This window comes from Poecilia formosa, unplaced genomic scaffold (assembly GCF_000485575.1).
Source record: "Poecilia formosa unplaced genomic scaffold, Poecilia_formosa-5.1.2 Scaffold107, whole genome shotgun sequence".
Lineage (NCBI taxonomy): Eukaryota > Metazoa > Chordata > Actinopteri > Cyprinodontiformes > Poeciliidae > Poecilia > Poecilia formosa.
Window position 1 is genome coordinate 881,755 of NW_006800046.1, and position 12,114 is coordinate 893,868.

Sequence of the window (12,114 nt, forward strand, 5' to 3'; positions counted from 1 at the left end):
TTCAAACTTAAACATTGTCTTTATCTTTTTCAACTGAGTGTTCTTAAGCACACAAGTATGCCCCTATGCACACACACACACACACACACACACAAACAAATACACACACTCATGCTCCACCATGTACTCGACTTCACCACCAGTCCACCGCACTCCTCTCAAAGCTCTTTGATCCCCGGTCGAGGGTCCTCTCCGCGGTGCCTCCGTCTGAATTCCAGAGATTCTGGGATAATTCAAACGTTTCACGGCACATACTTGGTCCCCCCAGGAGACAGTGGCGGAGATGGAAAATGCCACCATGGTCCCCGGCTCACTCTCCCTCCATTGTCTCTAGTCTTTAATCAGGCCCTCTCTGCGGCTCCCGCTGCCACCGTGGTGTGTTGTCTCAGCCTGGGAAAATGCCGGCTTAAGTGGCTGTTATGAGCTGAGGCGCAGACCACAGGGACCCATCGGAGTGCCGTTGGAGCCCTCTGTGCCAGCCGTGGGTCTCCGAGTGGCTAACGCGCACAATGAGTGAGGTCCTGCGTTCGGAGGCGACCTTACATAACAGCAGTGATCGCTACGTCTATTTACTTTTCTCGTCTGGCTTTCCATCGGTAAATCACGCGCCCGTCATAATCACAGGCATGGGGCAAAGCCCAATCATAAATCACCAATGTTATTCGTTCCTAAAGGGTTGCTGGGTGTAAACCGGCGTTAAACTGTCACCCGGATTGGTGGCATTGAAGGAGCTTCATGGTCTTGGCTGTGGAAGGCCTGCATGAGAGGGAGTTTCCTGCCATGCAGTCAACAAATGACCAAAACAAAAGGTCTTGTGTTCCCCTGAGGCGCAGTGAGAAGAAGAAGGTCAGCACCCAGAACTACCACAAAGCTTAACCTAATTAAGTTTCGTTTCAGGTTCGAGTCATTGCAGATGGGTCAACTGGCCCTTGATGACTGTGTGTCAAGTTTTACAAGGCCTAAACCGAACCCCTGCTGGGCTATGATACTTTATATTTAGCACAAATAAGCATGAATAGAGTTTTTTCTTTTTCTTTTTATGAGGTACCATAAATTTTATTTTGCAAAAAAAAAGAGAGAGAGGAGGCTCAAGTGTGGCGGTTCTGTGGTTCCATCAGGCCAACACGAAGCCTTTGTATTCACGCTGTTTGCCATGGGAAAATATCTGAAACAAATAAGTTGCCTGGTCGGCACCCATCAGCGCAAAAAACACTTCTAAAAGCTGCGGATTGTGCATTGAGGGTGTGGTGCAGCTCTAAAGGAACTTCTTGTTTATCCCCGCTGCGTCTGAAAATGAGAAAGGAACTATTTTCTTTCCAAAATGGAAGGAAAATAAACAAGTATTCATGAGCAAACAATGAGGGCAGGCGGGTGTGCTGCTGCAAGCTCAAAGTGGTGTAAGAAGGAGAGGAGGCGATTATCTTCAAGCTCACTGGCATGACTTTTTGTAACTAATACTGGTGATGTCAAAGGTGAATAACGCTTTAGGGTTTAGAGTTTTTAAAATGAATCATCACATTTTTGAAAGGCTTTTGAAGTAAAACATGTATTTTCACTTAGAATACCTTGCAAAAATATTTATACCCCTCAAAATCATTTAAAATTCTCTACCATTAGAACCACAAATTCTCGTTTATTGGGAGATTATATGATAGATAAACACAAAGCAATGCTTATTTATAAAGCAAAATGCAAGAAATGATTCACGGTTTTCAAAATTTATTTTGCAAGTTAAAAAAAAGGAAAAAAAGAGAAGACGCTACAGCTGCGCAGTATGCCTCCCAGTGTCAGTACCTTGAGGAACCAGCTTTCAAAGCAATTACAACAATCTTGGCACTGGTTCTTAATTTCATTTAGGTCTGGACCTTGACTAGGCCATTCACATTTATGAATATGCTCTGGTTTTCCGGCCACTCCTTACCACACAGCCTTACTTGTATAATTTTTTTTAATCATGTGATTGAAATGTGGTATTCTGTAGGCATAAAACAATTAGTTACAGTATTATTTGTTTAATGTGTTTAATGTCTCATTTGTTTAATGAGATATGGAAGAGTTCTACTCAGTAATGAGCGCCTGGTTTCACATGACTGCTGTGTCCTGTGCATGGCAGGACACAGCCATGCACAGGCCTGCTGAAAACTGTAAAAGGGATTTATTTTGCTGCTCTTACAACAATGTATTTTCCAAATTTGTGGAGCCCACAACAAACAGTTTTCGTCTTGACAGATTCTTGCACCTCAGCCATGGATTGCTGCAGGTTCCCAGAGTTACCATGGGCATCTTGGCTAATTCTCCAATTAATGCTCTCCTTGCCCGACCTGTCAGTTCGGTTGGGCAAACTAAACTGCTAAAAGACATGCTAATAATGTGCATGTCTTTTAGCAGTTGCCTCACACTGGATACCGCGATCCTCTATGAGATGTTTGAAGTTTGGGATTATTGTTTTATAGCCTTGTCCTGCTTTAAACTTCTTCTTGACTGTGTTCCCTTTTCTTTGTGATGCCGTTTGTTCTCTCATCTTCTCTAACAGACATAATAGCTGAATTTATACTTAAATAAAATTGCACAATTACAGTTAACTGGCCTCTGAAGGCAATAGACCACACTGGATTTTATTTAGTGGCATTAAAGTACCGGTAATCAAGGCTGAATTTATGTGCTGCACTTTCCTGGTTTTTATTTGTAAGAAAAAAAAAATGCTCACAGGTATATGTCATCTTCCTTCCTATTCACAGTTCTGCACCAAATAGAAAGGACTGATATTTTAACTGTGACAGCTACACATAAAGCTGTGCCTTCCTATGACTGTGTGGCCTTCATCTCTGCTTTCTGGAAGAGAACAGAAAATACTGCAGCATGCCATGTGAAGACAAGCATGTTTGTGATTACGTTGCATCATCCAGTCACAACGCCATTTTTAGCAACATTTGTAAACATTTCAGAAACAAATACAATAGTGTTTAAATAGTGTTAATTATTTATGTCTTCTTTATCTCTGTTTTTTCTTCTTCTTCTTCGTCTTCTTCTGTGTAATTTTTTTTCTGTGGGCTGCGGAAAAATCAGTTTGGCACCCAAAATTAATATGGACAATATTTTCATTTACTTGCACATACCGTTACAGCACTTTCCACACTTTTAGTTATTAGGGCCATATGATATGTTGTGACGAAACGGACTCCGTGAGGACAAGTGACGTCACTAAGGCCATTTCATGTCCAACGCTGTACAAACGGGGAGACGGCGTTTGACTCTCGGTCGGTCAAATGATTGGACGAGGAAAATTTACGTAATTGTTTAACGAAAGCGGAAGTATTTGCTTTTGTAGGCATGGGACAATGAATCCTGCAGGCTGCTGTCTTTCTTTCACGAGTAAGCTTATAGAGTACTTCTGAAAACACAGGTAAGTGTACAATGAAAGGGTTTTATAAAACGTAAAAGGTATAAAACCCTTCGTAAAGGCGTTTTACGAAGCTGGAGCTGTGTTGCTCGACAAAGTATTAGCAGCTAGCTACTTGGTGCTAGCTGCACAGGCTGTCACGTTAGCAAACAGAGCAGAACGTAAATCACTTCCTGTTTTCGCTATCGGATTTTATTAGGAGCCCCTCACCAATGTTATTGTTTATAAAAATATTAAGTTCTATATGCATTTGCTAGTTTTGTTTAAAAATGTTGTGGATTTGCATACTAAGGTAATGTCAAGCATCGAAAATAGAACTGTTCCTCAGTTGTGTGGTTTTAGGTCATTTTAACATCGCATTTTATCATCCTTCCCCCACCCCCTCCGATAATCACCCGCACGGTTTGTTTTTTTCCCCCGCTACTAGAATCACGGAGAAGGAAAAACATGGAGGTTCCCTGTTATCTGCCCAAATTGCTGTTTGAGCTCAATGAGCAGCGAAAGCGAGACTTCTTCTGCGACTGCAGTATCCTGGTAGAGGGGCGTGTATTCAAAGCCCACCGTAACGTGCTATTTGCTGGAAGCGGCTATTTCCGGGCTCTTCTGGTTCACTACCTGCAGGTGAGGATTACACTGCTTCTGTCTGTTTTCTATTAGTGCTAAGAATGTGTATACAGCGTTTTTGAGTAAATGTTAAAATGTCATCTTCAGAATTCATGAAATATTTGAAAGAAGATTACAAATCTGTCAATGTTCCAGTTATTATTTATCAAGGCAGCCGTAAGCAGGTCAGTTTTCGGTTTTAAAGAAGTCAGTGTTTCAGCATTTTTGAAATTTTCTAGAATTTTTTTCTTCCCAGATGAGACTAGCATAAACCTGAATGCTGTTTCTTCATGTTTGATTCTGATTCTGATGCAGAGTAGATTTTAACCCAAAGACCTGAGTGATCTGGAAGGTTGACGCAACAATAACAGATCTTGTATGTATTTTGGTGCTAACCCATTCAGTGATTTATGAAATCAGTGTTTAGGTGTTTTAAAGTCTTTTCTCTGAGTTACAGAGAGCCAGTGTAAGGACTTTGCAACTGGAGTGGTTTGCTCCATTTTCCTGTTTTTAACTGAGAATGCAAGCAGCATCTATCTGACTGACTTTTTACACAGACTTTTAAATACACTGTTGCAGTTATCAATGTGACAAGAAATGACTCATGGATGAGTTTCTCTAGCTCTTGCTGAGACATTACTCCTTTGATCCTGGAAATGTTCTTCAGGTGATGGAAGGCCGACTTTGTAACTGTCTTCAGGTGTATCTGAAACTTATGGTCTTAGTGCATAACACCAAGATTTCAGACTTGACTGGTAGATTTTAGCTGTAATAACTGAAGCTTTGTGCTGACCCTTTGGGTCCAAAGATGACTTCAGTTTTGTTTCCGTTCAGCTGGAGAGATTTATGGCTCATCCACACATTTGTTCTAAGCATCACTTCAGTGCTTGGATGGGTTCGGAGACACTTGGTGACATCATAATGTAGAGCTTTGTATCAGTATCTGTGTTGTTATGGGAAATAATCTTAATACTTGTTATAATCTGAGCTAGCACGAGTACGTAGCTATTAAAGAGGCCCCAAAATTTAACCTAGGAATACCTAGGTTAAATACCTAGGTTAAATCCCTAGGTATCCCTAGGTTAAATTAAAGTTAGGTATCCCTAGGTTAAAGTTACTTTGTCCGCTCTCTGTCCGAGCGGACAGAGTAACTTCTTGTCCGCTCTGACAAGAAGTTACTTATTGACACAAAGTTATTTCTGTTCCTGTTCTGGTTTGAGTCACAAAGCAAGACTCAAACCAGTTAAGTAGTGTACCAGAGAGTCCTACCCTACAATAATAATCAGAATATCATTGTCAGGGTCAACAGTGTTGAATGTTGCACTAAGATCCAAAAGTACTGGCACTGTGGTTCTTCCACAGTCTGTATTCATGTGGATCTCTTTGAACACTTTGACAGGGGCGGTCTTAGTACTGTGGTGAGCTCTGAAACTGGACTGAAAGCTAGAAAACAAATCATACAATTTTCTGCAGACATACTTCTATATCATTTTAAAATCAAAATAAATTCTGATTAAAAAATAAATAATATGCCTAAATACAATTTTGGCATATTTAGTTCATTGTGGATGAATTTATCTACGTGTTAAGTACATGTTATACATCAATTAAATGTAATTGGTAAGTTGGTCTATGATAGTACACTGAAGGTTCAAGCTGTTACACAAAACCATTAACTTGAGCTGATTTTTAGAACAGTTCAAAGCCATGTTCTGTTGTAGTGTTTTCAGATTTCTAATTTTAGACTTGGGAATGCTTTTCAGGACAGCGGACAGCGCTACAGCACAGCGTCGCTGGACATCGTTACAGCCGACGCCTTCTCTGTCATCCTCGACTTCCTCTATTCTGGCCGCTTGGCTCTTAACAGCAACAACGTGATTGAGGTGATGTCAGCGGCTAGCTATCTGCAAATGACAGAGCTGGTGAACTTCTGTAAAGAGTACATCCACTCATCTTTGGAGATTTGCAACAAGGATAAGGAGAGAAACACGAAGAAAGAGAACCAGAAGGACAATGAAACAATTAGACCCGCGGACAGTGGAACTCCTTCTGCAACCGTCGCTGGGGACACGGGTATTACAGGGACAAGTTCAGAGGCTGCAGAAGTAGATGGGGGGTCGGGTTTAGGTCCTGAGGAAGGAACTTCAGCAAGTACCCCCTTGTCTACTGCAGTTGCAACCCCAGCGGGCTCCAGTAGAAACATTGACAGCGCTTACTCCTCTAGGGAGGAGTTTCCACCTGGGAGGGAAGACCAAAAGGGCCACATGGATCAGACTAATCTCTCATCCTCCTCATCTTCTGCTTTGACCCCAGAGTTGGTGAACCCTAAAATAGAGTATGACCCTGATGAGGAACTCGTAGAGTCCCCCGACACCAAAGACCTTGCGCCATATCCTGGGTCCTCTCTGCATGGCACACACCATAGCAGGTTACTTCTTCAAAGTCCCTCAGCCTCCAATGAGCGCTCCCCTTTAGGATACGGCCCTTCATTTAACACCCGGCAGCTGATGGAGATTCTGTCCAGAGGTGAAGGCCCCCGAGGCCCCAGCCCTGTAGGGGACCGAGGAGGTCAGCGCTTCAACCAAGGACTTGGCAGCAGCACAGGAAGTAGCAGAATGGATGAAAGTTTGGGGTTTGTTGGGTCATCTATCATGGAGATCCAGTCTGATTGGCTCGGAGAGGACACAGGTAATTACCTCAGTCAGTTTTAACTGTCAATGAATGTGCTAGAATAACCTTAGACCAAGTAAAATACAGTAAATCCGAAAGCAGAAGATTTGTATGTATTTCAGTTGTCTTTCTCCCCCTGCAGGCGATGGCTTGGTAGTGCCAGTAAAACTCCACAAGTGCCCTTTCTGTCCATACACTGCCAAGCAGAAAGGAATCATGAAGAGACACATCCGCTGCCACACCGGAGAGAGGCCCTTCCCCTGTCCCATGTGTGGCAAGAGGTTCACACGACAGGAGCATCTCCGGACCCACGCCCTTAGTGTAAGAGTGAAGTGTGGCCATCATGTTTTTTTATGTATCCCATTTTGTTAGTACGACTTGTCCTAGAACGATCTTCAGTGTTCTGTTCCTTCCAAACTCTAATCCAAGTCAAAACAATACCCACTATGTGTCTGTCCATAGGTTCACAGGCACTACTGGCCAGTATCTTGCAAGAGCTGCAGGCGAACGTTCACAGGGTCCAACGTCTCCCCGGGATTGAGGCGCTTTGGCATCTGCGACAGCTGCAACTGCGTGACCACCACTCATGAAGATTCTGCGCCCGCTGACCCGTCCAGCCAGCCAGAGCCCATGGTGCGTGCAGAAGGGACCACAGACTGGTCAAGCTTTATGGACGATGTGGACGAGGTGGAGGTTGGCAGAGTGGAGGACTTAGTGGAGAAACAGATGCTGGAAAGACAGCTTGCTGAATGCTCTGATGTCAGCCATACACTGTGAATTTTACCATCAACTAGAAATAAAACAGGGCCTCTGTGCACTTATTACTGTAAGGTTATTTATTTATTCACTCATTTGTGTCCTGAATTTCCGGTCCAAAGCTGCCTGTCATTGTGTGTCAGTGATTAGTTAGTAGCAGGAAACCTGTCTGGCATTTGTGAAATCACGTCTAGATGTAACTTTAAATTTCAAACGTGTACAGTGCCAACAAAAAGTATTCACAGCCTTTCACTTTTTCAGAACCTTCTGGAACTTGAGTAATTAAACATGATTTTAAATGGAGATGGAGCGTGCGCCTGTGACTTTAAGGAGCTGCAGTAGAACGGTGTGCATCAAAGCAGAAACCAAGCAAAGAAGTCAAACTACTTGGCTGTAGACCTCAGATTGGATTGTGTCAAATCACAAATCTGTGAGCATCACTAGCTTCAAAAAGGAGATAAGGTTGTCATTCAATAAAATATTAAGTCTTGGTGTAAATATTTATTAAACAATGGATCAACAAGGTTACGGCAATATTGCCAGTAGGGGAAAAAAAAAAAAACAGTTCTAAAAAGAAGTTTTTGCCTTGTCATTATGGAGATTTGTCTGGAGCTTGTTAGGAAATGAAAATTTCACAAATCTTGTTTAAAATACAGCATATGAATGCTTTTTGTTTGCATTGTACGTGGATGTAAAGAAATTTACATTTCAATGTTGTACGGAGAAATGAACATTCTGTACTCATCCAGCAAGATTGGGATTAAGACGTCAATCATGAATTCAAATAAATAATTGTCTTCAACAACTTTTTATGTGTACTTGAAATGCGACTTATAAATGACTAACTTAAATTGTTTACATTAATGGCAGCCAAGTGTGTAAAGAAGTGACCAAATAAATTACCTGTATAAGCTAGAGCATGGCGGCCTTCCATGTGTACTGTACTATAAAAATGTTAACAGTGATCAATGAGCATTTGTCCATCTGTATTTTGTATGTCGACTTTGCATTCTTAGTTTAAGTTTACAAGGCTCGTGAAAGCGGAGGTACTCATAGATGTGGTGCCATCTAGTGGCTAAAAAGTAGCATTTATAAGGTAAATACAGGTGTCTTAAGCATGGAGACAAGCGGATTAAAATAGAAAATGTGCTTTAAAAACATAAATATTGCAGTAGACCAATAATGAGTGGTTTGATTATTTTATCTGAGATCAATGGAAAACAAAATAAGCCGATAAATAAAAAAAACGGAGAAATATAAATGCAAGTTAAAGTTACATTGTTTGCATTACAAATGCATTTTGTTTCTGAAATCTTTTTATTCGAGTCAAAGACTATAGATATATTTTTAAGTCCTTTACTAGGAGGTCAAATTAACTGTTACACCTTGCAGTTCTGTAAAACGAGTCAATCGTGTGGTGCTCCACGTGATCCCAGTCATGTGACGAGGAAACAACTCAAACGGCAACAAGAGGCTCACTAGGTAGATGCAGGGACTTTAAATGAGTTCCATGTAATCTTATTTTAGGCTAACTTGTAGCAGTCATGGCTGCCGTTTTCCTCCTCCTCGCCTTCGCGTCTCCCGCAGCGGCTCGTTACACCGCGAACTGGACGAGTCTGGACGCCAGACCGCTGCCTTCATGGTACGACGAAGCAAAGGTGGGGATTTTTGTCCACTGGGGAGTATTTTCAGTGCCAGGCTTCGGCAGCGAGTGGTTCTGGTGGCACTGGCAGGGTCAGCAGCCGCCTGACCCGAAGTGTGTGAGCTACATGTCCAAGAACTACCCGCCCGGCTTCAGCTACCCGGATTTCGCCCCTCAGTTCCACGCGCAGTTTTTCAACCCGGAGGAGTGGGCGGACATCTTCAAAGCCTCTGGTGCAAAGTAAGGTGTTTATATTCCACTTCCGGGTAGCACCAAATCAGAAGCAGGGTGTGTGTTGGACCATGAAAAACTACAACCTCAAAACCTTAATGAATGTCTTTAGGATTTTTGCAAGGCATTGTTTCACAGTGCACTCTTTCCAGATATGTTGTCCTGACTTCCAAACACCATGAAGGATTCACTAACTGGGGGTCTCCATACTCCTGGAACTGGAATTCTGTTGATAATGGTCCTAAAAGGGACTTAGTGGAAGACCTGGGAGATGCAGTTCGCAACCGGTGGGTGAATTTGAAGCTTATTGGAGAATAATATCCAACTGTAGATTCTGGTAAATGAGTTCAATAGGCATATGAAACACAGCACAAATCCACCTGAACCTCTTCAGCTATAACTGAGAACATGTCTCGTACGAGAAGGTAATAAACAAGAGCTTCAGAGATTTGTTGTTTTCAACACTTAGATCGCTGCACTATGGCCTCTACAACTCCTTGTATGAATGGTTCAACCCCCTCTACTTGGAGGACAAGAAGAATGGATTCAAAACCCAACAGTTTGTGATGCAGAAACTACTTCCTGAACTCTATAACATTGTTGTAAGGTTAGTAGGTTTTAAGTTTTAGTAGTTACCGATCACACCGCTTGTTGTTTTCAGTTTCCCTGTTATTGTTGCACAAACTGCAGCCATGCCTTAGGTAAGTTAGCTAGTTCTCAGTTATTGCACAACATGATAGTGTTTTATATACCTTGCAGGTACAGACCTGAGGTGATTTGGTCTGACGGCGACTGGGAAGCGCCAGACACCTACTGGAACTCCACCCAGTTTCTGGCGTGGCTTTACAACGACAGCCCTGTCAAAGTCAGTCCTTTTTATTTTAGGGAAACACAAACTGCCATGCACAAAGCATTGCACAAAACTATAATAGCAGCGTCAGTGTATTTACCCTATCTTCCTTGATTTTAGGATACTGTTGTGACCAATGACCGATGGGGGCAAGGCACTGCCTGTAAACATGGTGGCTTTTATAACTGCCAGGACAAATACACGCCAGGCCAGCTGCCCAAACACAAGTGGGAGAAATGTACATCTGTGGACACTTTATCCTGGGGTTACCGACGAAACATGAAGTTCAAAGAACTGATGGACTTACCTGCTATTATTGACGTAAAGACACAAGATGACGTTCAGATTGCTGAAGATGTAGCCGCTTCATCTTCAGGACTGAATGCTTCTCGTTTTCTTCACAGGATCTGGTCAGCACAGTGGCTCTTGGAGGTAATTATCTTCTCAATGTAGGTCCCACAGCCGACGGGACAATTCCCAGTGTGTTTGAGGAGAGGCTGAGGGGTCTTGGCGCCTGGCTGGAAACCAACGGAGAGGCCATCTACGCCACCAAACCCTGGAGGGTCCAAATGGAAAACGGCACCGTGCCAGTGTGGTAAGAAAGCTGGAAAGTTGAATATTTAGGATCTGAGTGTTCTTCATTTTTGGTGTTTTCTCCTTCCATGCTACCAGAAACTCAGTATGAGTTTTGGTTTAGTGAAAAAAGAACAACAAAAACTAAACGTTACTTTTCTTCTAGGTATACCTCAAAAGGTGCCACGGTCTACGCCATTGTAACAGCCAAACCCCCAACAACTATACTGAAGCTGTTGATCCCCCAAACATCAGCAACAACTAAGGTAAATGGGATTATTAAGATTATGTGTTGCCATTTTGGAACAAGTACATGACCAAACCCATGATCGATAATGTAAAAGTGACTAGGAACAAATAGGAATCCGTTTCTTTTCTAGGTGACTCTCTTGGGGCGTCCGTCCCCCCTCCCTTGGGCACCAGTCTACCCTAATGCAGGTCTCTCTGTCCTTTTGCCTGAGCTACCTTTCACTCCTGGTCAAGCCTGGACACTCAAACTGGACAATGTCCAGTGAAATTTGAAGTTATAAAATATTCACCATGTAAGGTGAATATTAAAGGTGAATTTAAATATTAAATTCAATTCATGTTTTAATTTTTCACTTTGGAGGGATAATAGGACAATGCTTAAGGGAATTTTTTTTTTACATCTTTGATCATTGCTTTACTGATCTGAAAACTTGTTTATTGTTAACATATGACAGTGTCTTATTTAAAAAAATAAATGTTTTTGAAACATTTTTATTACCATAAATGAAAAGTGGCATTCCTGTTCAACCTGTGGAGATTTCTCAGCTGATTGTTTCCAATTTTGTGGAAAATAAACTCTCTCTCGCAAATTTAGCACCAGTCCAGAAAATCTGATTTGAACTTCAATTTTGGAGATTAGCATAACTACACAAAGCTTGCAGCAAAAAGTGCATAGAAATTGTTTAAAGCCAACAAGGTGAAGATTCTAGCATGTTCAAACCCTCTACTCTAATCCAAGACAATTTGGATGTAAAAAGATGCTCAAACTTAATCCCCAAACATTCTCACAGCACTTAAACTGTTCTGTTGCAACTGCTGTGTCCAGATGAGCCAGTGCGTTTGAGACTATTATGTGCATCTACTAAATACTGACCTGAATGTGGATATTTAGTTCTTTACCATTTTTATGTTGTGGGACATTTAACAGTTAAAAGGTTAAATGTCCCACAACACCTTTTTCAATCATCGTAAGAGTTAAAGGTTGAACATTTTGCATTATTTTGTTCAAGTCTTGAGTTGCTCCATCAATAAATAGCCTTAGAAATGTAGATCAAAATTCTCCATTTTACTGTTTAACACCATTTAACTTCTTGTGTTGTTGAAATTCCTTTACTTAAAACAGTTTCATCCTGCTGCACA

General features: G+C 41.9%; 2 protein-coding genes across 2 annotated transcripts; both read left to right on the top strand.

The window, feature by feature from the left end:
* The first annotated feature begins 3,185 nt into the window (after positions 1–3,185).
* On the top strand, positions 3,186–8,249 carry zbtb8b (zinc finger and BTB domain containing 8B). The gene is made up of 5 exons (XM_007559799.2): positions 3,186–3,403; positions 3,828–4,021; positions 5,767–6,691; positions 6,816–6,994; positions 7,136–8,249. Exons 2-5 carry the CDS (start codon positions 3,848–3,850, stop codon positions 7,448–7,450), a joined length of 1,593 nt encoding a protein of 530 aa, XP_007559861.1. The 5' UTR covers positions 3,186–3,403; positions 3,828–3,847; the 3' UTR covers positions 7,451–8,249.
* Positions 8,250–8,844: 595 nt separating this feature from the next.
* LOC103143320 (alpha-L-fucosidase 1) lies at positions 8,845–11,568 on the top strand. The gene is made up of 8 exons (XM_007559800.2): positions 8,845–9,311; positions 9,455–9,589; positions 9,772–9,909; positions 10,062–10,167; positions 10,273–10,473; positions 10,557–10,747; positions 10,892–10,991; positions 11,106–11,568. The coding sequence occupies exons 1-8, from the start codon at positions 8,974–8,976 to the stop codon at positions 11,238–11,240; spliced, it is 1,344 nt and encodes a 447-aa protein (XP_007559862.1). The 5' UTR covers positions 8,845–8,973; the 3' UTR covers positions 11,241–11,568.
* The last annotated feature ends 546 nt before the right edge of the window (positions 11,569–12,114 follow it).

What these genes read in the sequence shown, in the direction of transcription:
- zbtb8b (XM_007559799.2), top strand. Translation starts at nt 3,848, where the DNA reads ATGGAGGTTCCCTGTTATCTGCCCAAATTGCTGTTTGAGCTCAATGAG. An exon ending in TTCTGGTTCACTACCTGCAG is followed by an intron (nt 4,022 to 5,766) that starts GTGAGGATTACA and finishes AATGCTTTTCAG; the next exon opens with GACAGCGGACAGCGCTACAG. An exon ending in TTGGCTCGGAGAGGACACAG is followed by an intron (nt 6,692 to 6,815) that starts GTAATTACCTCA and finishes CTCCCCCTGCAG; the next exon opens with GCGATGGCTTGGTAGTGCCA.
- LOC103143320 (XM_007559800.2), top strand. Translation starts at nt 8,974, where the DNA reads ATGGCTGCCGTTTTCCTCCTCCTCGCCTTCGCGTCTCCCGCAGCGGCT. An exon ending in TTCAAAGCCTCTGGTGCAAA is followed by an intron (nt 9,312 to 9,454) that starts GTAAGGTGTTTA and finishes CACTCTTTCCAG; the next exon opens with ATATGTTGTCCTGACTTCCA. An exon ending in ACAACGACAGCCCTGTCAAA is followed by an intron (nt 10,168 to 10,272) that starts GTCAGTCCTTTT and finishes CCTTGATTTTAG; the next exon opens with GATACTGTTGTGACCAATGA.